At 41.5% G+C, this 23,919-nt stretch overlaps 1 protein-coding gene across 3 annotated transcripts in view; it reads right to left on the minus strand.

Moving 5' to 3' along the window:
• The window catches only part of LOC132384984 (rho GTPase-activating protein 23-like), a 510,483-nt gene that overhangs the window by 444,178 nt on the left and 42,386 nt on the right, over positions 1–23,919 (minus strand). The window contains exon 1 of one of the 3 annotated variants that reach the window (XM_059956703.1): positions 7,807–7,844. The exons of the other annotated variants lie outside the window; for them this stretch is intronic. Within the exon in view, the coding sequence (XP_059812686.1) occupies positions 7,807–7,809 (3 nt within the window). The 5' untranslated portion in view covers positions 7,810–7,844. Of the gene's footprint in view, positions 1–7,806; positions 7,845–23,919 lie in introns of those variants that run through there. 3 annotated transcript variants of the gene reach the window in all.

Raw genomic sequence — 23,919 nt, forward strand, 5'->3', positions numbered from 1 at the left:
ACACACCACCAAGTTCAGGAACAGGTATTACCCTACAACTATCAGGCTCCTGAACTGGTGGAGATAACTTCACTCACCTCAACCCTGAACTGATTCCACAACCTATGGACTCACTTTCAAGCTCTCTTCGTCTCATGTTCCCAATATTATTTATATATTTATTATTTATTTGTTTTTTTGCACAATTTGTCTTCTGTGAACTGGTTGTTTATCATTTTTTGTGCGCTGCTTTTCATTGATTTTGTTCTACTGTGAATGACTGCAAGATAATGAATCTGAGGATTGTACACGATGTACTCCGTACTCCGTACTTTGAACTTTGAGCATATACTGCCTCAGCAGCCTAATCTGGCAAACACACGAAAAGCTCTCCAGACATACTTAAGTATTAACAACGATCATTGACAATATTCATGCTATTGATTCAGAAGTATCTGAGACACTCTCCAGATAAATAAGCATAGAGTAGATATTTCAGTGCTCTACTCAAGGAGCTTTGTACAATGACAAGAGCCTCCTTCAAATGATATTCTAAACCACGATCCTATCTGACATCTCAGATGAATAGAAAGACACTAAAATTATACTTAGAAGAAGAGCAGATGTACTGGCCAATCCTTCCATCAATATCACAACTGATCATCAGTTGGTAACAGCGAGGTCCTGGCATGCATTAGCAGCTGTATTTCTTACATGACAAAACTATGCCTCAAAAGTATGTTTTTGACTAAACCACTTCAGAATGTTCTATGATTAAGGGAAGTACATTTTTTTTCTTTATATACATGGGAAAACCATCTAGTCATAATTGAACTAGATTAGTCATTATTTGTCAGCTATATCAATGATCTAGATGATATTGTGGCAAATTGGATCAGCAAATTTGCTGATGATACAAAGATTGGAGGTGTAGTGGACAGTGAGGAAGGTTTTCAAAGCTTGCAGAGGGATTTGGACCAGCTGGAAAAATGGGCTGACAAATGGCAGATGGAGTTTAATACAGACAAGTGTGAGGTATTGCACTTTGGAAGGACAAACCAAGGTAGAACATACAAGGTAAATGGTAGGGCACTGAGGAGTGCAGTAGAACAGAGGGATCTGGGAATACAGATACAAAATTCCCTAAAAGTGGCGTCACAGGTAGATTGAGTAGTAAAGAGAACTATTGGTACATTGGCCTTTATAAATCAAAGTATTGAATGTAAGAGTTGGAATGTTATGGTGAGGTTGTATAAGGCATTGGTGAGGCCAAATTTGGAGTATTGTGTGCAGTTTTGGTCACCAAATTACAGGAAGGATATTAATAAGTTTGAAAGAGTGCAGAGAAGGTTTACAAGGATGTTGCCGGGACTTGAGAAACTGAGTTACAGAGAAAGGTTGAATAGGTTAGGACTTTATTCCCTGGAGCATAGAAGAATGAGGGGAGACTTGATAGAGGTGTATAAAACTATGATGGGTATAGATAGAGTGAATGCAAGCAGGCTTTTTCCACTGAGGCTAGGGGAGAAAAAAAACCAGAGGACATGGGTTAAGGGTGAGGGGGGAAAAGATTCAAGGGAACATTGGGGGGGGGCTTCTTCACACAGAGAGTGGTGGGAGTGTGGAATGAGCTGCCAGATGAAGTGGTAAATGCGGGCTCACTTTTAGTATTTAAGAAAAACTTGGACAGGTACATGGATGAGAGGTGTATGAAGGGATATGGTCCAGGTGCAGGTCAGTGGGACTAGGCAGAAAAATGGTTCGGCACAGCCAATAAGGGCCAAAAGGCCTGTTTCTGTGCTGTAATGTTCTATGGTTCTAACTAAATAAGCTTTCAATGTCCAGGTACCACACACCATACAGGAACAGAACCGGATTTTTAATTACCATGAATACTCCAAATCTGCAGTCTTCACTTTATAAAAACAAATCACGCTCTGATCCTCTCTACCCTTGCAGCCTCAAAGTTCAAAGCAAATTTATTATCAAAGTACCACGTACAACCCACCAACACACCAGAGGGCAGCCCACAAAAGTTGCCACACATTCCAGTGCCAACACAGCATGCCCACTAATGCTTGGCAGAACAACACAGAACACAACAACAGCAAAAGAAGCCCTCCCGCATATACACAGTCCATCAGCCTCCAGCCTTCTGGGGGCTCTGGCTTGCAGACATTGGGCTTTGACTTTCCCAATGGACGTCCGGAGATTTGCAGACTCAGCTCTGGCCAATGGCTAATGGCTTCGACTCTTAATGTCTACAGTCCTTGTGTTCCACAAATACATTTCTGAATTCCTCCAGCTTTCAGACCTTGCCACAGAAGTGAAATAGCCCTCATTCTGTGACTCTAAACAAAAGTAAAAAGCCCCTTCTCGACATCGTTCTCTATCATCTCCCAGTTATCCAACTGGGTGGAACTACCTTTGATTACAATGCCCAGGATCATCCCCTTGTCTTGGTAGAGACGACTGTGAGTTCCTGAAGCTTAATTCCTGGTAGGTTCACCCATGGCTGTAAGCTCAAGGCAGGGAGGACAAAGAGCGATCCAATCAAGACCTTAACGGTGGAGTTGGCAGAGAATGACAGTAAAGGCAGAGGAAGACTGCAACAGTGAACGGTCCCCAGACATCTTGCATTCTATGTCACTGGACCCTGACCCCGTTCTGCCAAGGCTGCCCGTGCATCAACCTCCCTGCGTTAAACAAAGTCACGCAGAGACATTCTCCATTAAGGGAATAACCCCTCGAATATCATAACTCAACTCAAGGGATCACATCACACTACCTTTGATTGGTAGTTATTAGCTATTGAATTTTCTACTCCTGGAAATATACCGATCCACCCCCACCCCACCCTGACCTATCCACGGCCTCTAGCACTGGTTTACTGAGACCAAATGTGAGCTTCATCTTGCTTCAGGGCACACTGAAACTCATATTAAATTCAATATTTTGAGATAACTTGCTCTTTCACTTAGAGCTGGCTAGTTCCACTCAAGCAGATTATTTCAAAGTTCAAAGCTATATCATCAGATACTACCATAAGATTCATTTTCTTGCAGGCATTCACAGTAAATGCAAGAAAACACAATAGAATCAATGAAAAACCACACATAAAATGGACAAACAACTAGTGTGCAAAAGTCAACTAACTGTACAAATGTGAAAAAACAAACAAATAAATAAGCAAACAAGTAAGCAAGCAATAAATATCAAGAACATGAAATGTAGAGTCCTTGAAAGTCACCATAGGTTGTGGAAACAGGTCAGTGTTGATGAGAGTGAAGTTATCCAAGCTGGTTCAAGAGCCTGATAGTTGTAGAGTGATAACTATTCCTGAGCTTGGTGTTGTGGGACTGAAGGCTCCTGTACCTCCTTCCCCATGGCAGCAACGAGAAGAGAGCGTGGTCAGGAAGGTGGGGATCCTTGATGATGGAAGCTGCTTTCCTGCAACAGGAATTCCCCACAGCAACAATGACCTCACCCTATCAGAGTCATCCCTCTCTGCAACCTAAAACTAAATTGTTTTCTCTTTCCCTGTTCAGTGAACATGTCTTCAACCTCTATTTCTTTTTACAAGTTGGTATTATTACACACTCACTAAATAACCCACATTCCCACTTTAACACTGCAAGTTGCCTAGCTGGTATGTTATGATTGGACCTTCAGGAGTCATCACCTTCATCCAATATTCACAAGTTCATCAGGACAAGTAAACTTGATCAAAGGAGAAAGTGAACAACCAAAAGCACATGAACTATTTATGTTAGTAGTAACTCAACAAAGATCAACTCACTGAACACTAGCACCATGGTAGTGTAGCAGTTAGCACAACACTATTACAATTCGGGACACTGGAAGTCAGCATTCAATTCCGATGCCATCTGTAAGGAGTTTGTATGTTCTCCCTGTGACCACATGGGTTTCCTCCAGATGGTCCTATTTCCTTCCACCATCCAGAAACGTACAATTTAGTAGGTTAATTGGTCATTGTAAATTGCCCTGTGATTAGGCTAGGGTTGCTGGCTGGTGCGGCTAGTTGGGCCAACAGGGCCTGTTCCGCAATGTATCGCTAAATAAAATAAATAAATAATAAAACACTAAGCCATAAACAACGTCTGATCTCATAACCACAACCCGAAGCTGAGAAACATTTATAGTAGCAACGGAACCATAAGAAAATTCTGCTAAACCATTTCAAACTCCATTTTAGGTTCACAAACGCACAATTTAGCCTTCTTCACTCAGGGTAATAAATTCCGAGTGGGGGAGGTCCTCAATCCCAAAGGGCTGTGAGAGCTCAATCAAGATCAGTCACAGTTGCAATTAATCAATGAATGATATGTGAGGGCACAGTGGTAAAAAGCTGAATTGAAATGACAAGAGAAAGTTGGAGTTAACACACACAAAATGCTGGAGCAACTCAGCGGGCCAGGCAGCATCTGTGGAAAGATGTACAGTCAACAGTTCAGGCCAAAACCCTTTGGCAGGACTGGAGAAAAAAAGCTGAGGAATAGAGTTAAAAGGTGGGGGGAGCAGAGAGAGAAATGATGGGTGAAACCTAGAGGGGGAGGGATTAAGTAAAGAGCTGAGAGGTTGACTGGTGAAGGAGTCAGAAGGTGATGGAAGAAAGAAAAAGGGGGAGGAGCATAAGAGGGAGGTGATGGGCAAGCAAGGAAATATGGTGGGAGAGGGAAAAGGGGATGGGAAATGGTGAAGGAGAGGGGTGTGGAGGCATTACCAGAAGTTCAAGAAATCAATGTTCATACCATCAGGTTGGAGGCTACCCAGACGGAATAGAAGGTGTTGTTCCTCCAACCTGAGTGTGGCCTCATCGCAACAGTGGAGGAGGTGATGGATGGACATATCAGAATGGGAATGGGAAGTGGAATTAAAATGGGTGGCCACTGGGAGATCCTGCTTTCTCTGGCGGACCGAGCGTAGATGCTTGGTTGCTTGGACTTCCAGCATCAGCAGATTTTCTCTTGTTTAAGAGAGTTGGAGGAGCTAGATGGCCTAATTCTGCTTTTAATTGATATGCTTTTTTGTTTATTTAGAGATATAACACAGAACAGGCCCCTTCAGCCCTCCTAATTCAACTGTAAAGTCCTCCTTCATGGTAATGTCACTAAACACTACAACCAATTATTTAAATCAGAGATGTCTTAAAGTCTATCACAGATGTAAATATTTTTGAGTAACACATACAAAATGCTGGAGGAACTCAGCAGGTCAGGCAGCATCTATGGAAATGTCGACTTTTTATTCCTTTCCACTGATGCTTTCTGACCTGCTGAGTTCCTGATGAAAGGTCTCGGGCTGAAATGTTGATTCTTTATTCCTCTCCATTGATGCTGCCTGACCTGCTGAGTTCTTCCAGTATTTTATGTGTGTGTTACTCTGTATTTCCAACATCTGCAGAATCTCTTGTGTTTTTAATATTTTTGAACTTATGTTTGGATCATTTCTAAAAATTAAAGTGTAGGTGTGAGTATTCAAACAGGAACAAAGAAATTTGCCTTTTACTGCTCTCCTTGACCAATTTATGCCACAGTCACAAAGACATCAGTGATTAATTATTTAACTACGTCAAGTGCATAAGGGAAAATAGGCCATGAACATCACTACCCAGGCTAAGGTTGTCAGCTTCTGCCTCAATTCCTATTTTCAGACTTTAATTATTCCGAATGACCTACTTCTGAAAACTCAAAACTAGGCTTACTTACTTTAAATTATATATTATATAAAGGCTGGCAATTAAAACGATCAACTTTCTACTGCAGAGGACAGATGGTTCCCACCACACTGTGTAGCAGAGGACATGGGGAGGGAAGAAAAGGAAAACTCTGAATTTAAACCTCTGCTGCCTTGCGGCTATACCCACTCATGGGGAAGGCTTCGGGAGTAAACCCCAAAGAAAAATCTGAAGTTGGAATCCCTAAGGCAGTCCTATGTTGAGTTCAACACTGAATAACAACTCCTGCAACGTAGTGCCGAACTGGTCTCAGAGACAGTATTGGTCTCTGTTGTTCCTTTGGATTCATCGGCTGCATAGAAAGGGGGAGCTTGCTACATGGGCAACAGTTTGCTCTCCAGGCTTGTACTGCCCAGACTGTGTATCAACTTGAACAGTTAGGAAACAACATTGATGGTTGACCTCAACTAATGGAGGGCCATTACTCACACAGAGGCAATCCAAACAAATACTCAGAGGTTCAGGCTTTATCTGCCCACATTAACTAGCTTGATGTTTCATAATTCCACAGTCAGGAACCAATTCTGCATTACTTTAACTACTTTCACTTATACTAGCAGTTTATGTAATCAGCCCATATTGGCTTTCACCTTCTATATCAGGTGTATTGCTTCTGTCAACTATCCAATGCAACACCAGCACCAGCCTACCCACCATTAAGGACATACACTCACTGGCCACTTTATTAGGTACCATTTTCGTGGTCTTCTGCTGCTTTAGCCCAACCACTTTAAGATTCAGTGTGTTCTGCACACCATTGTTGTAACGCGTGGTTATCTGAGTTAGCGTCGACGTCCCATCAGCTCAAAGTTCAAAGTAAATTTATTATCAAAGTACAGATATATCACTATATACAACCCTGAGATTAATTTTCTTGTCGGCATTCACAGTAAATACAAGAAACACAACAGAATCAAAGGAAGACCACACTCAACAGAATGGACAAACAACCAGTGTGCAAACAACAACAAACTGCAAATGCAAAAAGAACAATAATAATAATAATCCAATACATTACAGGATCCTGTAGCAGTCTAACTCAATCTGATTATTTACACAAGCACAATCAACTGGCAAACGTCATTTATCAAAAAATTGCTTTAAAGTGCAAACCTTCTTTATGCCATGGATCAATACCATTAAGCAAGAGCTCCATGGATCCCAGGTTAGGAATATGTGGTTTATGCAAAGCTCACTTATTACACATTTTTTTTTACATGTGTATCATTTTAAACTTAAAAGGCAAGTCAGGATTTAGAAGCATTAGTTTTCAGTGCCCCAGACCCTCTGATTTATTTTGATACCTTTATCTCCCCCCATTACCCCAACTCACCATCTGAATTCTTGCCAAACCTACAACTGATCGGCCAGTAGCCTCACCCAGAGATTTTTCTTGATGAGTTTGCCCTTGTGCCACTCCCCCCATCCAAATTATTTAATTTCTGCCCCTGATTCCAGGCCCTGATCCTCTTTGAAAATAATAATGATAATAATAAAAATCTTGATAATAAAAAAAATTAAAGAAGAAGGGGGAAAAGGAATAACAGACATAAAAATTTACACACCATTCAGATAAAACTTTTAAGCTTATATTTTCATCAACAAAAACAGGATTCAGCACTCCACGTGAGGATATGCACTACTAAATTTAAATGAAAGTACAACCCAGAAAAATGAAGAAATTATTACTACAGAAAAAAAAGTTAACCAGTGGAAGAGCATGACCCTCCATGGAAGACATCCCCATGATCTGAGCAAACTAGGTGTCGACATGAAAGCATTGAACACCTGGCTCAGAATTGGAGACCTCTTCCCAAAAACAGAGGGGCTCCTTGTGGCAATACAGGATCAGGTAGCTAACATAGAAAATATCAAAAATACATAATAAAAGACAAACAAATTCAAGATAATAAATACAGAAAATTCGAAGAGAAACTATAAACAACACATTACAGGATCCTGCAGCAGTTTAACTCAATCTGATTACGTACGCAGGCACAATCAAGTGGCAAACGTCATTTATCAAAAAATTGCTTTAAAGTGCAAACTCAAAAGAAACCATACCTTACCATGAATGCAAGCCTGATCCAGTTGTAGAGTCAGAGTCCTACAAATTATATTATGACCATCCATTATTATAGATAGGACAATCCATAATAACCGTCCAGATATAATACTACAGGATAAACAAGTAAGAACTTATTTAATAGACATAGCCATTCCAAACACACATAACATACAGAAATCAATAAATGAAAAACAATAGAAATATCCTGAATTTAAAGACAAAGTTGAAAAATGTTGGAACATGAACAGAGTCCCAATAATAATTTCTATAACTGGTGTCATCTCAAAGTCAGTACACAATAATGTTAAACAATTAGACCTACACAGCAATATCTACATAAATCTTCAGAAAGCCACGATACTAAACACCACTAGAATAGTCCAAAAGTTCCTAGCAATTGAGAATTGAGTGTGCTTGGCTATGCCTGTACCTCAGGTTTTACCAGTGTGACTGAGAAAAAATAAAATACAACAATAATAATAATAATGTAGCAGTTACGTGAAAATCCAAAACCACGGAGAGACTGAGAGGGATTCAACACTGTGTGACACGCTTCCAAATAACTGAGTTTCCAAGTCAAAAAAAGTACGTTTGATCTTTTACTACAAAACCAGTAAAGACAACCAACAAAGACGAACGATCAAAAATAACAATAAAAACTAACAAAACTAGTGTAGCAATAGTGAAATTAGTGCAATTAACAGTCAATTAAAAATATCCATTCTGGCTATGTCTCTCTGTAACTAAACTAGTGATACAAAGAGTGAATATGTGACTATATTCCTTTACTTCTATCACACCCAAACCCACACAACAAATTACCGTAACCCATAATAAAAATGCGCAACACTAATACAATACAGACAGAAAATAGAAACGTGGCTCTTACGAATAATATCCATCACAGATGCTGCCTGGCCCTCCTGCTTTCCTCCAGCAGATCATTTGTTGCTCCAGATTCTAGTCTGGAGTTTCTTGTGTCTCCATTTCTACAAGACAACTTGTCATTTCCACCTTAATCTCCCAGTCCTGCTCAGAGCTGCCGCCGATGAAGCACATTTTTCCAATTAAGGGTCCCTCTCTTGACAGTGAGCAACTTTTAAGCATGGCCTATCAGGAAATAAAATCTCAAAACAAGAGTTAAGGAAAGAAAGGTGAAAAAGTGAAAGGGTTGCCCACCCCAAGCAACATCATGAACTTCCTTATGAAGAGTGACGCACTGGTATTTGTGGAAGCTTGAAAATGGGGCTTCAGTATATCCTTTCAAAATGTGAAATGAACGTAATGTAGGAAATCTTCAGAAGGGTAGAATAAAAAGGAGGATCAAATAAATTATCAAAAACTACAATAATTATTTGGCAAAAAAAACAATTTGAATTGGCTAACTTGTTCCAATTCAACTAATATAATGCTCAATAATAAGGAAACAGTATTAATCTGAATTTTTGTTACAGTTCTATCAACAGCCCAGATGAACCTGATTATATTTAAACAATCTCCCTCAAAAGATAATTGGCAGGTCATCTTTTTTGAACTACGCTCCCAAACTGTGGAACTCAATACTCAAAACTGTAAGGAATGCAGACTCAGTTGACACTTTTAAATGCCAGCTCAAAAGCTACTTATTTAACCTTGCTTTTCACTAACATCTTTTTGTCTTTTATTTTTATGTTTGCACTTTATCCCACTGTAAAACACTTTGAACTACTTTGTTCATATGAAAAATGCTCTATAAATAAGTTATTATTATTATTGTGCTTCTGTATCTTTCCTAGAGCACACACCATGAACATCCTGTACTCAAGCGGGTTGGCATGGAAATGTATTTACGTCCAAATTTTGAGTCCTTTGAAATGGCTTGTTTGCTCTCTAAGAAAAGCATGAAGACAGTTTATTGCATTAAGAACTGTGTATCTCCTAAAACATGTAGAATTCAATATTACCACTCACCCTCCCTCAAATTCTCACATGTTTTAGATGGCTTGTGCTGCCTTAAAGTTGTTATAGCTGGGGGGGGGGGGGGGTGATAATGGGGCTAAGCTCCTGCTACTTATTAAATGCTCCTAATGGTGTACAACTGAAATAGCCTCTGACAATCAAGTCCACTTTCTGGCCTTCACTTATGGCTCAGCTACTAAGCCCAGCAAAACCATATGTAATGATGGAGAATGAGGCAAAGGTGAGTTACTGGCACTTTAAAACCAGTCACTTAAAACAAGGCAGATGGGGCTCATTAGCCATGGCTGGCAGCTCATCTAGAAGAAAAACTCTTCTCAAACCTGCGTTGTCTTGCAAATATGCCCACTCATGGGGAAGGTTTCTTCAGTAAACCCCGAGGGAAACATCCTGAGCTGGAGTTCCAAAGGCCTATGTTGTTCAACACTGACTGGCAACTCCTGCGACGCTGCTGGTGCTAAACTGTATCGGTCTCTGCCGTTCCTTTGGGTTCATCAGAAGAATGGAGAGGGGAAGCCTGCTACATGGGCAACAACTTACTCTCCGTACTGTACTACCCAGACTTGCATATCCAGACAGCTAGGACGCAACATTCATGTTCGACCGACCGAGGCCTCAGCTGCTGCCTTATAAGCCTACAACTCAATGACTTGATCTCAGTTTTGCTTTATGTTTTCCACTCTTGCACTTGTTCACCACTTACAAAGTTTTTGCAAACCTCATGAACAAACATGAAGACCATGAGAAATAAGAATAAATGGCAAAAGGGTAGTAAATTGAAAAGCAATGCAATGCTAATAGAGAATGGTAAGGAGACAGACACTGTTCCCTACAGCTATGAGCAGGAGCCAAGAAGGCTGTGTTGCATTCACAGTGCCAGCATTAAGGACATCTACCTCAGGCACAGAGACCCTGGGCCTGGAGTGCAAGGGGATAAATAGATCCAGCTGTCAGGATCCACATGATATAGATTAAGGGAGGAGGCTCCGCTGAAGAAGTACAAGTAGCTAGGGTCTAAATTATAAAGCAAATGCACAAAATGTAATAACTCTGCATAACTACCCAAGTTTCATGCAAGCTGGCATGCTACTAATAAGAACAGAGAATCAAATGTATGCTTGAATAACTGGTGTGAAAAGAATGGGTTTCAATTCATGTACAAGACAAAGAGGAAGTGATTGAGATTGAGACCAGAGTCCCAGCAAATTGCATATTTAAGGCTCCAGATAAGGTTTTAAACCAAGTACAGTAGCTTAGAGACAGAAAGAGAGGGCAAAAAAAGGGTTCCTATGATAAATTAAAGAAATTAAGGAATGAAAACACAATGTATTGAGTGCAGGAGATTAAATGTTATGTTGAAGTTGTATAAGACGTTGGTGAGGCTTAATTTGGACTGTTGTATGCAGTTTTGGTCACCAACCTACAGGAAAGATGTAAATAAGGTTGAAAGAGTACAGAGAAAATTTACAAGGATGTTGTCAGGTCTGGAGGACCTGAGTTATATGGAAATATTGAAATAGGTTAGGACTTTATTCTTTAAAACATAGAAGATTGAGGGGAGATTTGGGGGGTTCAGATGGGTAAATACACGCAGGCTTTTTCCACTGATGTTGGGCAAGATGACAACTGCAGGTCATGGGTTAAGGGTGAAAGGTGAAAAGTTTAAGGCGAACACAAGGGGAAACTTCTTCACTGTAGAGGGTCTTAAGAGTGTGGAATGAGCCGCCAGCACAAGTGGTGTATGCAAGTTCGATCTCAATGTTTAAGAGAAGTTTGGATAGGTATACAGATGGTAGGGTTATGGACCTGGTGTAGATCGATGGGACAAAACAGTTTAAATGGTTCAGCATGGACTGGATGAGCTGAAAGGCCTGTTTCTGTGCTATACTTTTCTATGACTCTACGACTCTGAGACAACATAATGTAGAGAAGCAAAATGGATAATAACCAGAATTTCTCAGGATGCTCAAGAGCAAACAAACTCCAAATTGGAAAAGGTAAGTTTAAAAAAAAATTAAAAAGAGATTTGGAAATACTCAGCACCTCAGACTGGATCTGTGGAGAGGCAAACTGCTAATGACCTTTAAACAGAATTAAAGAGAGTTCTCTCTTTCTCTTGAACTTTAAATACTTCCTAAATCCCAAACTCAGCCTCATCCCCAGCCAAAACAGCTGTAACTACAAAAACACACCGTAAATCTGAAATTTACAGCCAAGATTCCACAAGTAAAAGGTCAGGAAAGTTTGTTCTGTAAAGTCTAACCAGCATACCCATTTGCAATTTCTAGGTCATTGAGTTCATTTTCAAAGGCAAGGTAGCTCAGAAAAAATTATGTCAGGCAGAACTTCCATCATCTGGTGATCAGCAAACTCCATTAACTTCAGGACTAAAAGGAATTATTTATTTTGCACTCTCCTCATTTCAGAAGAATTCTAGCAATGTACTTTTATTCCTTCTGAATGTTTCGGATGCTTTACTTTAGGAAAGCAGTACAGCCCACCAAATTTAATGGCCCTTTCAGTATCAATTATTTAGAGGAAAGACACATCAGCCGTGTAAAATGAGAGCTTTCAACAGCCTCCCCCAAACCTTTAAAGCATGAATTCTTTAAGAATGTTAGAACATGGAACAGAGGAACAGGCCCTTCGGCCCACAATGTTGTGCTGAACCAATTAAATTAGTAATCAAATGGCCAACCAAACTAATCCCTCCTGTCTACACTGTCCATTTCTCTCACATTCACGTGCCTATCTAAGCATCTCTTAGAAGTACCGGATGCTTCCACTTCTGCTACCTCCCCAGGCAGCGCATTCCAGGCACCTACCACTCTCTGTGTAAAAAAAAAACTTGCTCATCGCACCTCCTTTGAAATTACATTCCCTCTCACTTTAAATGCATTAGACCAGGCATGGGCAAACTACGGCCCACGGGCCATACGCGGCCCGTTAAGCTTTTTAATCCGGCCCGCAGAACTTGATGAAATTATATTAATAAACCTTGTTAACGTTTTTTCCCTGCAATTCTGGCGCTTTCCCAATAGATGACGCAGTCTATATACATTGACCTTTGTTGAGGTGCAGCGTATTACTCCACATTTGCGCTTTACTTTGTGACCTTGTGGCGACCCATTTCCTGGCACATCCGAACCGGCTCACAATTAGCCAGCGTTCCGGCTAAGGGAGATAGCCTGCGGGGATTTGCGATTACAGAGCTCCGCATATTGGCGCGCTCTCACTGTTCTGTCACTGTGCGGGTCGTTGTTGAGTTTTGGCACAGGGGACAATTGAATAAGAAGGAGCAGGACAAGTAGACCTGCATCTCCTACCGTTTTTGAAATAAAGACAGTCAGGAGGAGAGTGATGATGATAATATCTTGAAGGATAACAGAATTTTCAGTGCTTTAAAATAATAACTGTTACTATTAAAAAAAAGCTGTATTTTATTCATTTAATTTTCAGTGTTTTAAAAGACATTTCAATAAATAGCTAAATACCATGGGACTTCAAAGACAGATATTTTGTTGTAATGCATTTGTTCATTTTCAATTGAAATTAAAGCACATGTTTTCTACATATCCCATGATATTTTATTTTCTCTTATGAGGTGTATTACCAAAACACTCCGTCCATCTGCTCCTGGTCCGGCCCCCCTGTCAAATTTTAGAACCCTTTGTGGCCCTCAAGTCAAAAAGTTTGCCCACCCCTGCATTAGACATTTCAACCCTGGGAAACAGATACTCTCTGACTACTCTATCTATGCCTCTCATCTTATTGTAAACCTCTCTCAGATCTCCCCTCAGCCTCTGCTGCTCCAGAGAAAACAACCCAAGTTTGTCCAACCTGCCATTATAGCCACGTCCTCTAATCCAGGCAGCATCACGGTAAACGTCTTTGGCACCATCTCAAATTAATATTTAATTACAGACCAAAACCCAAGTCTATAGAAATATCCCATCAGAAGATAATTAAATCAGTCATAAACTAAAATAGGTATGTCAATCTGACATTGCAGCAGGGATCAAATGACCTTTTTTTGTAGTTGTAACATAAATGCAAGTGCTTCCTTTCAAATTTACTCTCCAGCAAATTTGCATGTGCATAGGATGCAGTTTCTCTTATTTGGAAAGGTTGTAATGCATGCAACCTGAGGGAGGCAATACTCAATTAAAGAACACAGAACGTTACAGCTCAGTACAGGCCCTTCAGCCCACGATGTTGTGCCGTACCTTTTTTGTTGCTCAGCAGAAGGAATCATGCATATGAACTTACTTCTTGTGGTGGGGAAAAAAAGCCCATAGTCATCTTTGCAACTGAGTTTTTACCAAGGATCATTAATAATCTGTTAATGTTAAAAGTGAGCAAATAAGTTGGAGATCTTGTCAATTTTGTCATCATGTGCCAGAGTGAGATCTGAGTCATGGCAGGTGTAATTAAAGCAAAATGACTACTAAATAAAACTGAAACTGCCTGGAGGTGGAGTTTGTTTAAAAAAGATAACCATGGTAATGTAGCTATTACAGTGATTTACAGTGCCAGTGACCTGGGTTCAATTCATGCTGCTGTCTATAAGGAGTTTGTACATTCTCCCTGTGATTGTGTGGGTTTCCTCCTGGTGCTCTGGTTTCCTCCCATCCACCAAAGATATACTGTACAGGTTAGTAGTTAATTGATCACATGGGTAGCGCAGGCTCGTTGGGCCAGGGAGGCATGTTACTGTGCTACTCCTCTAAATAAATAAATAAATAATTTTAACCCTTCCCTCTTACATAGCTCTCAATTTTCTTTCATTCATGTGCCTATCTCAGAGTCTCTTAAATGTTCCTAATGTCTCTGCCTCTACCACCATCCCTGGCAGCACGTTGCGCATACCTCAATGAGAAAAACCTACCTATGTCCTCCTCCCCCCTAATATGAACCATTTCTAACCTAGGAAAAAAAATCTCTGGCTGTCCATTACATCGATGCCCCTTACATCTTGCACACCTCTACGGCAGCAGAGTGCAGACACGTCTCTACCAAAAGAGGTGTAAGGTGCTCCTTCTCTCCACTAGCCTGCAGGTCACCCTTGGCCAAGGTGTAGCACCTGCTTAGCCCCTCGATCAGGGTCACGTGAAGCCATGGGAGCAGGTGGTGGATGGTCGTATGAGCAGCCGGTGCAGATCACAAGTCCTGGTCATGCGACCACTGACACCAGGCAGACAATCTCTGAAGAGTATTGATAATGGCTGGGGTCACCCATCTTGTAAAGACACTGCCCAGAAGGCAACGGCAAACCACTTCTGTAGAAAATTTTGCCAAGAACAATCATGCTCATGGAAAGACCATGGTCACCCATGTCATACAACACTACATAATGAATAAATATCTCTATCAAGTCACCTCTTATCCTCCGTCGCTCCAAATTTATAAGCAGCACAAGAAGATATATTGTTATCCCTTTTCACGTGGCAAATAGGTTGAAAATAATAGGACCCAAGAAGTGCACCTGGGCTTGTTCTCCTGAAAGCCGGATATTACATCTAAATGTTGTATTGTTCATTTTCCAGAAAGACACATTGAGTAATCCAATTTATTTTGTGTTTGCATCGATACTTCTGCATTCCCACAAAGCTGCACTCCAGGCTCATGGGATGGAATGGCCTACTCTTATTTCTAATTTCTTTGTTCATAAAATTATCAAAAAGCAGAGAGACAAACTCAAGTGGGGCATGGAATAGGATCCATGCCTTCAGTCCAAAGGCCGGAGAATGCAGCCTGTAATCTGGAGGAGTTCTAGTATAAATCTACTCGAGTTCTTCTTCAAAGATCATCACCTTGTCATGGCAGAGATGATCGGGAGTTCCTGAGATCCCGAGAGCGATGCCGTCTGGAGTTCAGCTCCTGGCAGGGTCACCAATGGTGTAAGGTCAAGGGGGAGGTTCCAGACGAAGAGCCGTCCAATCAACACGTCAGCAGTGAAGCTGCCGGAGGATGATGACAATGACAGTGAATGTGGAGGAAGCTGCAGCAGTGAAGGGTCCCCAGTCATCTTGCACTCCACGTCACTGGACCCTGACCCCGATCTGTCAAGGACTGTGCAGTGGCTACCTGTGTAACAAACTCCCCACGTTAAACAAAGTCACACACAAGCATTCTCCATTAAGGGACTAATTCCCCCAGGTGAAGATCATTCCTAACTCGAGTGATCACACTACTACTCGAGTCGTCAGTCAAAAACGAATAACAGAATCATGTGAAAAAGTTTGTTAGGTCCCTGTGGTCTAACCAGCACACCCATTTTGGGGAAGAAAACAGAGAGAAGAGGAAAAGAAACCATGGCCTCCTGTTAAATTGTTCTCCTTCAGGATTAGCAAAAGCCACAAAAGACTACATAGTCACTGCTTCTAGATGGAAGAGAAAGACATCATTGAACATACCACGTTACAAATATCTATGCAAATCAAAATACATATACCCATCATAATGAGTATTTGAAAATTAGATTTATAACAATTAAACCATTCAGCTTATCCAGTCTGTTCAACAATTGCATTTGGGCTGATTTATTATCCCTCTCAACTCCATTCTCCTACCTTCTCCAACTGACACCTTACCAATCAAGAGCCTATCAATCTCCACTTTAAATATACCCAATGACTTGGCCTCCACAGTGAATTCCACAGATTCACCACTCTCTGGCTAAAGAAATTCCTCCTCATCTCTGTTCTAAATGGACATTCCTCTATTCTGAGGCTGTGGCCTCTGGTTAGGTTTCAATGAGATATTCCCTCATTCTTCTAAACTCCATCAAGTCTCAGAGGCATCAAATGCTCCACATATGTTAACACTTCCTGGGATCATTTGTGTGAGCCTCTTCTGGACCTTTTCCAATGCCAGGACACATTTCTTAGATAAGGGGCTCAAAATTGCTCACCATACTCCAAGTGCGGTTTGACCATTGCCTTATAAAGCCTTGCTTTATTACATCCTTGCTTTTATATTCTAGTCCTCTCAAAATGAATGCCAGTATTGCATTTGTTTTCATTACCAATCCTACATAAGGACTCCTTTGGGTCAAAGATGACTTGCTTCCACTACAGCTTTGTGGGTTCCAAGATGGCCAGCAATGTAGCATCCACATACTGTGCCACAATTGAGAGAAAAAGTGCTTGACAGAGCAGGTGGCAGAACAGCACAGAAAATGGTGATCACATCCCATTATTTAAGAGGGGCTTCTGCATGCTCCCAAAAGTGATTCAAGGTGCTTGCTGTCATCACAAGAGTTATTTTACCGTTTTACATGGCCGTGGGCCAAAAAGGAGGCGCTACACTCAACCACAACCCCCATCCAAGTTTCCAATAAAATGCTTCCTATCTTTCTGATAATGTGCTGGAGCTCAGAGTACAGCACCTGTTTCAGAAGTTTGGTTTCAGGCGTGTGAAGAACGCAGCTTGCACACTGGAGGCATGCAAGTGTAATTAGACTCTCAAATGTTTGGAGATGTTGCCCTGCAAGAGGATGCCTATATTAGCTCACTTATCCTGCCAGAACACTTGAAGAGGATTTTGTGAAGATGACTCTTGGAGACAAGCCCACATCTCCGAAGCAAGCAGGTGGATACTCAACACTGTTGCCTGGTAGACATGAGTTTTGTCTGTTGAAAGCTTTGAATTCTCTTGCTCAGAAGGCCAAACACTGCACTGGTGTACTGAATGCGACAATCTACTTTGCTGTGACATGGCTTCCCAGTTAGGTTCCACATTTTTTTCACACTGTAGCTTCAGATCTTTATCAATACAATGGTGTTGTATATAGCAGTTAGAACATTGCTTTACAGTGCCACAATCACCAACGGGGTTCAGTTCCTGCTGTGTAAGGAGTTTGTACATTCTCCACATGACCACATGGGTTTTCTCTGGGTGACCCGTTTCCTCCCACAATTTAAAGATGTACAGTTAGGCTTAGAGAGTTGTGGGCATTCTATGTCGGCACCAGAAGTGTGGCGGCACTTGCAGGCTGCCACAGCACATCCATTGTCATTGACACAAAATACACTATATGTTTTGATGTACATGTTACTAATAAAGGTAATGTTTAATCTTTAGGTGCAGGTTATAGAGTCATTGAGTCACAAAGCATGGAAACAAGCTCTTCAAACCAGTCATCTTTTTTCAAGATGGCACCAGCGAACAATGTGACCAACTGCAACATCCTGCAGCCAGTTCACAAAACTACTTCTTTCAAATATGATTCTACTACTAAGCTGTGTGTGATTGGAACTTGTGATTTACATTTTTAAAGTGCGTGTTTTTGGGCCAATTGAGCAATCTGGTGCTTTGCTGTCTCTGAGGGAGTTCCATGAGATTTGGAGCAGAGTGTGCAGCCTGGAGACCATGATCAACTGCATTGCTTCTCTCCAACTGAGGCATCCAGCAAGGTTGAAGTTGACAAGACTGAGATCGGAGAACAGGTGGATATCTGCTGCCAGTCTTCCTCTCCTTCTCACTCGATGCCATTGGAGGAAAGTGCAAGAGTCTTGGGATTCACAATGCAAGGATTGATCAGTGAGGCTATGAACTCATTTTGGGGATTTTGAGGTTCATGTTGCATATGTTCCTGGATTATGGTTACACTTTTCTTTTGCTGTGGACATTTTTTTTTTGCTTTCATGTAGACTGGGGTGCTTTGGCAAAGAATAGCCCTGCGGCACTGAATTGAACTAAATTGAATACAACTGAGCTCCTGGCTTGATGTTTGATACCCTATGTGTTTTTTGCTTGTTTTTTTTTCCGTTCGCTCAATTTGTTTTCTTGAACGGGTTTCAAGGGGTTTGTTTTGTTTTGGGGCTGCCTGTGAGAGGACAAATCTCAGAGTTGTATTCTGTATGCATTCTTTGAGAATAAATGTACTTTGAATCTTTGAAGACGATCTTTCAATCACTTATTTACTCTAATTCAGCTCAGACTATTTCATTCTCACTGCAAGGTTCTACCATTCACCTACACAAGAGGGTTAATATACTGCAATTAATAAACCTTTGAGATTAGAGAAGAAATAAAAGCAACAGGAGGAAAGCCACAGTCACAGTGAGAATATGCAAATTCCAAACAAACAGTAGCAGAGATCAGGATCACACCCTAACCACAGGAGGTGTGACGCTAGCTGCATCACTGTTTACTCGGTTTACAGAGGGTCTTTGTTCTGAAGTGATTATTTCAAGCCTATATTCAATGACGTAGTCAGTGGAGGAACACAGCAGATCAGGCAGCATCTATGGAGGGGAATAAACAGTTGATGTTTCAGGCCAAGACCCTTCATCAGGACCTGATGGTCAACACAATCACACCCTCAGTTCTAATCAACAAGATCCAAAACCAGGGCCTCTGTACCTCTCTCTGCAACTGGATCCTCGACTTCCTCTCTGGGAGGCCACAGTATGTGCAGATCGGAAGTAACATCTCCTCCTCGTTGACAATCAACACTGGCGCAGCTCAGGGATGCGTGCTTAGCTCACTGCTCTACTCTCTCTACATCCACGATTGTGTGGCTAGGTACAGCTCAAACACCAGCTATAAATTTCACAATGAAACAACTATTGTCAGCAGAATTTCAGATGGTGATGAGTAGGTGTACAGGAGTGAGACAGATCAGCTGGTTGAGTTGTGTTGCAGCAACAACCTTGCACTCAACGCCAGTAAGACCAAGGAATTGATAATGAACTTCAGGAAGGGCAAGCTGAAGGAACACACATCAGTCCTCATCAAGGGATCAGTGTGGAAAAGGTGAACGGTTTCAAGTTCCTGGGTGACAATATCTCTGAGGATCTATCCTGGGTCCAATATATTGATGCAATTACAAAGAAGGCATGACAGCAGCTATATTTCATTAGGAGTTTGAGGAGATTTGGTATGTCACCAAAGACATTCGCAAATTTTTACAGATGTACCACTGTCTGGTATAGAGGAACCACTGCACAGGATCAGAAAAAGCTGCACAAGGTTGTAAACTCTGCCAGCTCCAGTGTGGGCACTAGCCTATTCAAAAGGCAATTCTACTAAAAGGTGGCATCCATCATCAAGGACCCCCCATCACCCAAGACATGCCCTCTTCTCATTGCTACCATCAGGGAACAGGTACAGGAGCTTGAAGACACACACTCAACAACTCAGGAACAGCTACTTCCCCTCCGCCATCAAATTTCTGAATGGACAATGAATGCATGAACACTACCTCACTATTTTTTCTTCTCTTTTTGCACTATTTATTTAGTTTAATTTTCTTTTTTATATACTTCTTGTGCTGTCTTTACGACAGTTATTTAGTTTATAATATTTTCGCTTAGTAATTCATTCAATAGTATTTTCTAGTTAGAATTAGAAGTGTTTAAAGTGTATTCATTGCATGTAAAATATATCGGCATGCGATGACGTCACATCCGGTTTCGCCGCGTCTTGTGGGAAAACACCGGTTTGAAATTAGCGCGAGGGTGGGGGCTTTCCACGAGGCTCACCTGAGCACAAGCAGTTTTGCAGGCATGAGAAATCACAGTGAGAGCAACGCTGTAAGTTAATAGATAATCGATATATTGAACTAAGATATTAATGCTGATCCTGTTAGAGGTAACGTCGGTAGATAATGTTTATGCTTTCGTTAGTTAAAGAGTCGCGGATAGTTTGCATGGAAGTGTATTTAAAGTAGTCAATGGAGCAGGTAAACTCTCCCTGTATACTGCACCTTAGTGTAATGTAGTTATAGTCACCTTTGCAAGTATTTACACTTGAAATGTGATATTAAGGAAGGAACAAATACTGTATCAATCTTGTATTGTTTTATCAACAGTTTTCACCACATGTTAATGTGAAGAGTGAACAGTAAATGGTTAATCTTACTGCGATCTGGTTTGCATTGGCTGTGGTTTATCCGAACGTTAAATTCGGCGTTTCATTACACCCGAAGGAGAACGTGACAGTGAAAAAGCGGCATTATCAGGTGTTTCAAGTGCTGCAATGTCAGCTCAATCCAGCATCAAGTCGACGCCGCCCAGCGACAAGGGCAGTAAACCGACATCAAGTAAGCCCACCCGGGCGTTATCAGGTGTTCCAAGTGCTGCAATGTCAGCTCGATCCGGGATCAAGTCGATGGCGCCCAGCGACAAGGGCAGTAGAACGACATCAAGTAAGTCCGCACAGGCAAGAGCCAAGGCAGAAGCCGCCAAGGTGCGACTGCATTACGCCAGACAAGAAGCAGTTTTGAAAATGAAACTGACCACCAGAGAAGCCGAAATCCAGAAAGAAAAGGCTGCCAGACAAAGAGAAGAGGCTGCCAGACAAAGAGAAGAGGCCGCCAGAGAAGCCGAAACCCAGTTGGAAATGGCAAAAATATCGACAGAGTTGCAAGTGCTGCAGCTAGAAAGAGAAGAAGAAGCAGCCATGGCGGAAGCAAAGTACATAGAAGAAGCTGAAGGGTCGCGTGATCTGACCGCAGTAAGATCTACTTTAGAAAGGACCAGACTGGAACGCACAAGCGACTATGTACAATCTCAAATAGACAGGCAGGCTCGTCTCCCCTCTCCATACGTATTTGATAACTTCCCCAGCTACGAGGAACCTCAGAGAGTCACGATTGCATCACATCCATACGAGGAAGGAAATTTACCCTCACGGCTCCGTGATGAAGTCAAGAATGAAAGAACCGTCAACGCTCCTTCACCCCCACAACAGGACGGCGGGGAGGGAGAGGTTCACTCCGGGACAACAATTGTCAGCTCGAACTGTACAGAAGTTTGCGGTCAAACTCAGTCAAGCCATTCTTGTTCCGAGATCTGCCTCACTGAGGTGTACCCTAAAGAAGCACAACAAGACATTACCAAGCGTAAAGTAACCGACGAGACGCTAGGTCAGTCAGTTTTCGTTCAAACCGAGCACGGAAACAAACTTGCACAATCAGCTCAAGATACCATTTCTTTAAAAACCAAAGACACCAAGGTCTTCAGAGATGAAGCAAATAATGGGGTTGCCCCATTGCCAATCAGAGAACCACGCCAGCGCTCACCAGATAACAAAGAGCAGGCAGTCAAACGGTTCACGTCCTTACGGAAAACCCGGAAAAGGAAACCCGAGATGCAGCAACGCACCCGATTGGCCCACGAGGTACTGTGCACCCTAATGGCAGAGGTCACAGCCATTATAAACGCACAATCATTCCTACCTGTGTCTTCTGACCCAGAAAACCCCTTTATACTTTCGCCATCAACGCTCCTTACGCAGAAGGCAGGAGCACCTCCGCCACCAGGAGACTTTTCAGACAAGGATTTGTACACAAAGCAATGGAGACAAGTCCAGGCTCTGGCAAATCAGTTCTGGCCTCGCTGGAGACAAAAATATCTACCTTTGTTGCAACAGAGACGAAAGTGGACAGAACCCCGCAGGAATCTTCAAGTCGGAGACCTAGTCCTGCTCAGGGACAAGCAGATCACCCGCAACAGCTGGCCTATGGCCAGAATCACTGTTACATTCCCTAGCGGGGATGGACATGTCAGGAAGATCGAATTGAAGACTACCGACCAAGGCGATGTGAAAATTTACCAAGGGCCAGTTACAGAAGTTATTCTACTTCTACCCAATGACTGATTAAGAGACTAAGTTTTGTACTCTGCTCATTGTGACCTTACGAAGGTCAAGCGGGGAGTGTGCTGTCTTTACGACAGTTATTTAGTTTATAATATTTTCGCTTAGTAATTCATTCAATAGTATTTTCTAGTTAGAATTAGAAGTGTTTAAAGTGTATTCATTGCATGTAAAATATATCGGCATGCGATGACGTCACATCCGGTTTCGCCGCGTCTTGTGGGAAAACACCGGTTTGAAATTAGCGCGAGGGTGGGGGCTTTCCACGAGGCTCACCTGAGCACAAGCAGTTTTGCAGGCATGAGAAATCACAGTGAGAGCAACGCTGTAAGTTAATAGATAATCGATATATTGAACTAAGATATTAATGCTGATCCTGTTAGAGGTAACGTCGGTAGATAATGTTTATGCTTTCGTTAGTTAAAGAGTCGCGGATAGTTTGCATGGAAGTGTATTTAAAGTAGTCAATGGAGCAGGTAAACTCTCCCTGTATACTGCACCTTAGTGTAATGTAGTTATAGTCACCTTTGCAAGTATTTACACTTGAAATGTGATATTAAGGAAGGAACAAATACTGTATCAATCTTGTATTGTTTTATCAACAGTTTTCACCACATGTTAATGTGAAGAGTGAACAGTAAATGGTTAATCTTACTGCGATCTGGTTTGCATTGGCTGTGGTTTATCCGAACGTTAAATTCGGCGTTTCATTACACCCGAAGGAGAACGTGACACTTCTTATTGTCAATTAAGGATTTTATTATTATGTGTTGCAATGCACTGCTGTGCATAACAACAAACTCCACCAGACGGTGATATTAAAACTGATTATAATTCTCCTCGGTATTTTGTGTGTGTTGCTCTATATTTCCAGTAGCTACAGAATCTTTTGTGTCGATGACTCGAAGTTTGTGTGCATACTGCAACTCAATGGCCAAAATCAAGCAAGTTACTTTTAGTTCTGGTCTGGAACATATGTTAAAACACTTCTTAACTTTTCCTGTAGATTAGCTTCATCAGGAAGCCTGTTCAAGGGGAGACGTTATTGCTGCAAGGAAGCTTGAGAAAAGTGATACAGCAATAATGCAGTCTTGCTCAAAACCAATTGGAGATAGAGCATAGACCATTTAATTAAAAGCACATTTTGCATCCATTTTCCATCAGACATAAAATCAAGATGAATTTCTGCCCGCAGCCAAATTTGAGAAAGATCTTCTAATCCTTCTCAATTGACAAGTTTTAGCTAAGTCAACATTCGAGGAAGTACACAAGGAAGACCCTATACAATAATTCCCCATTGGCAGATAACAGGAGATTATCTCTATAGATAAGGCAGTTTGATTCGTCTTCTTTCTGATATTACCTCTTCCCCTTGTAACGCCACAATATAGTCCAAACTAAGAGCCTGCTCCTAACTTGTTAATCCCTATTTATACACAAGAAATCATCAGAAAATAATCTCCAACATGTGGTCCTCAAATTTTCACTATTCTTCCAGTTCAACTATAGGAGCCACTTTCTGTCTTAATTGTACTTTGTGTTGCACGTTTAT

This window comes from Hypanus sabinus, chromosome X1 (genome assembly GCF_030144855.1).
Source record: "Hypanus sabinus isolate sHypSab1 chromosome X1, sHypSab1.hap1, whole genome shotgun sequence".
In the NCBI taxonomy this organism is placed as follows: Eukaryota; Metazoa; Chordata; class Chondrichthyes; order Myliobatiformes; family Dasyatidae; genus Hypanus; species Hypanus sabinus.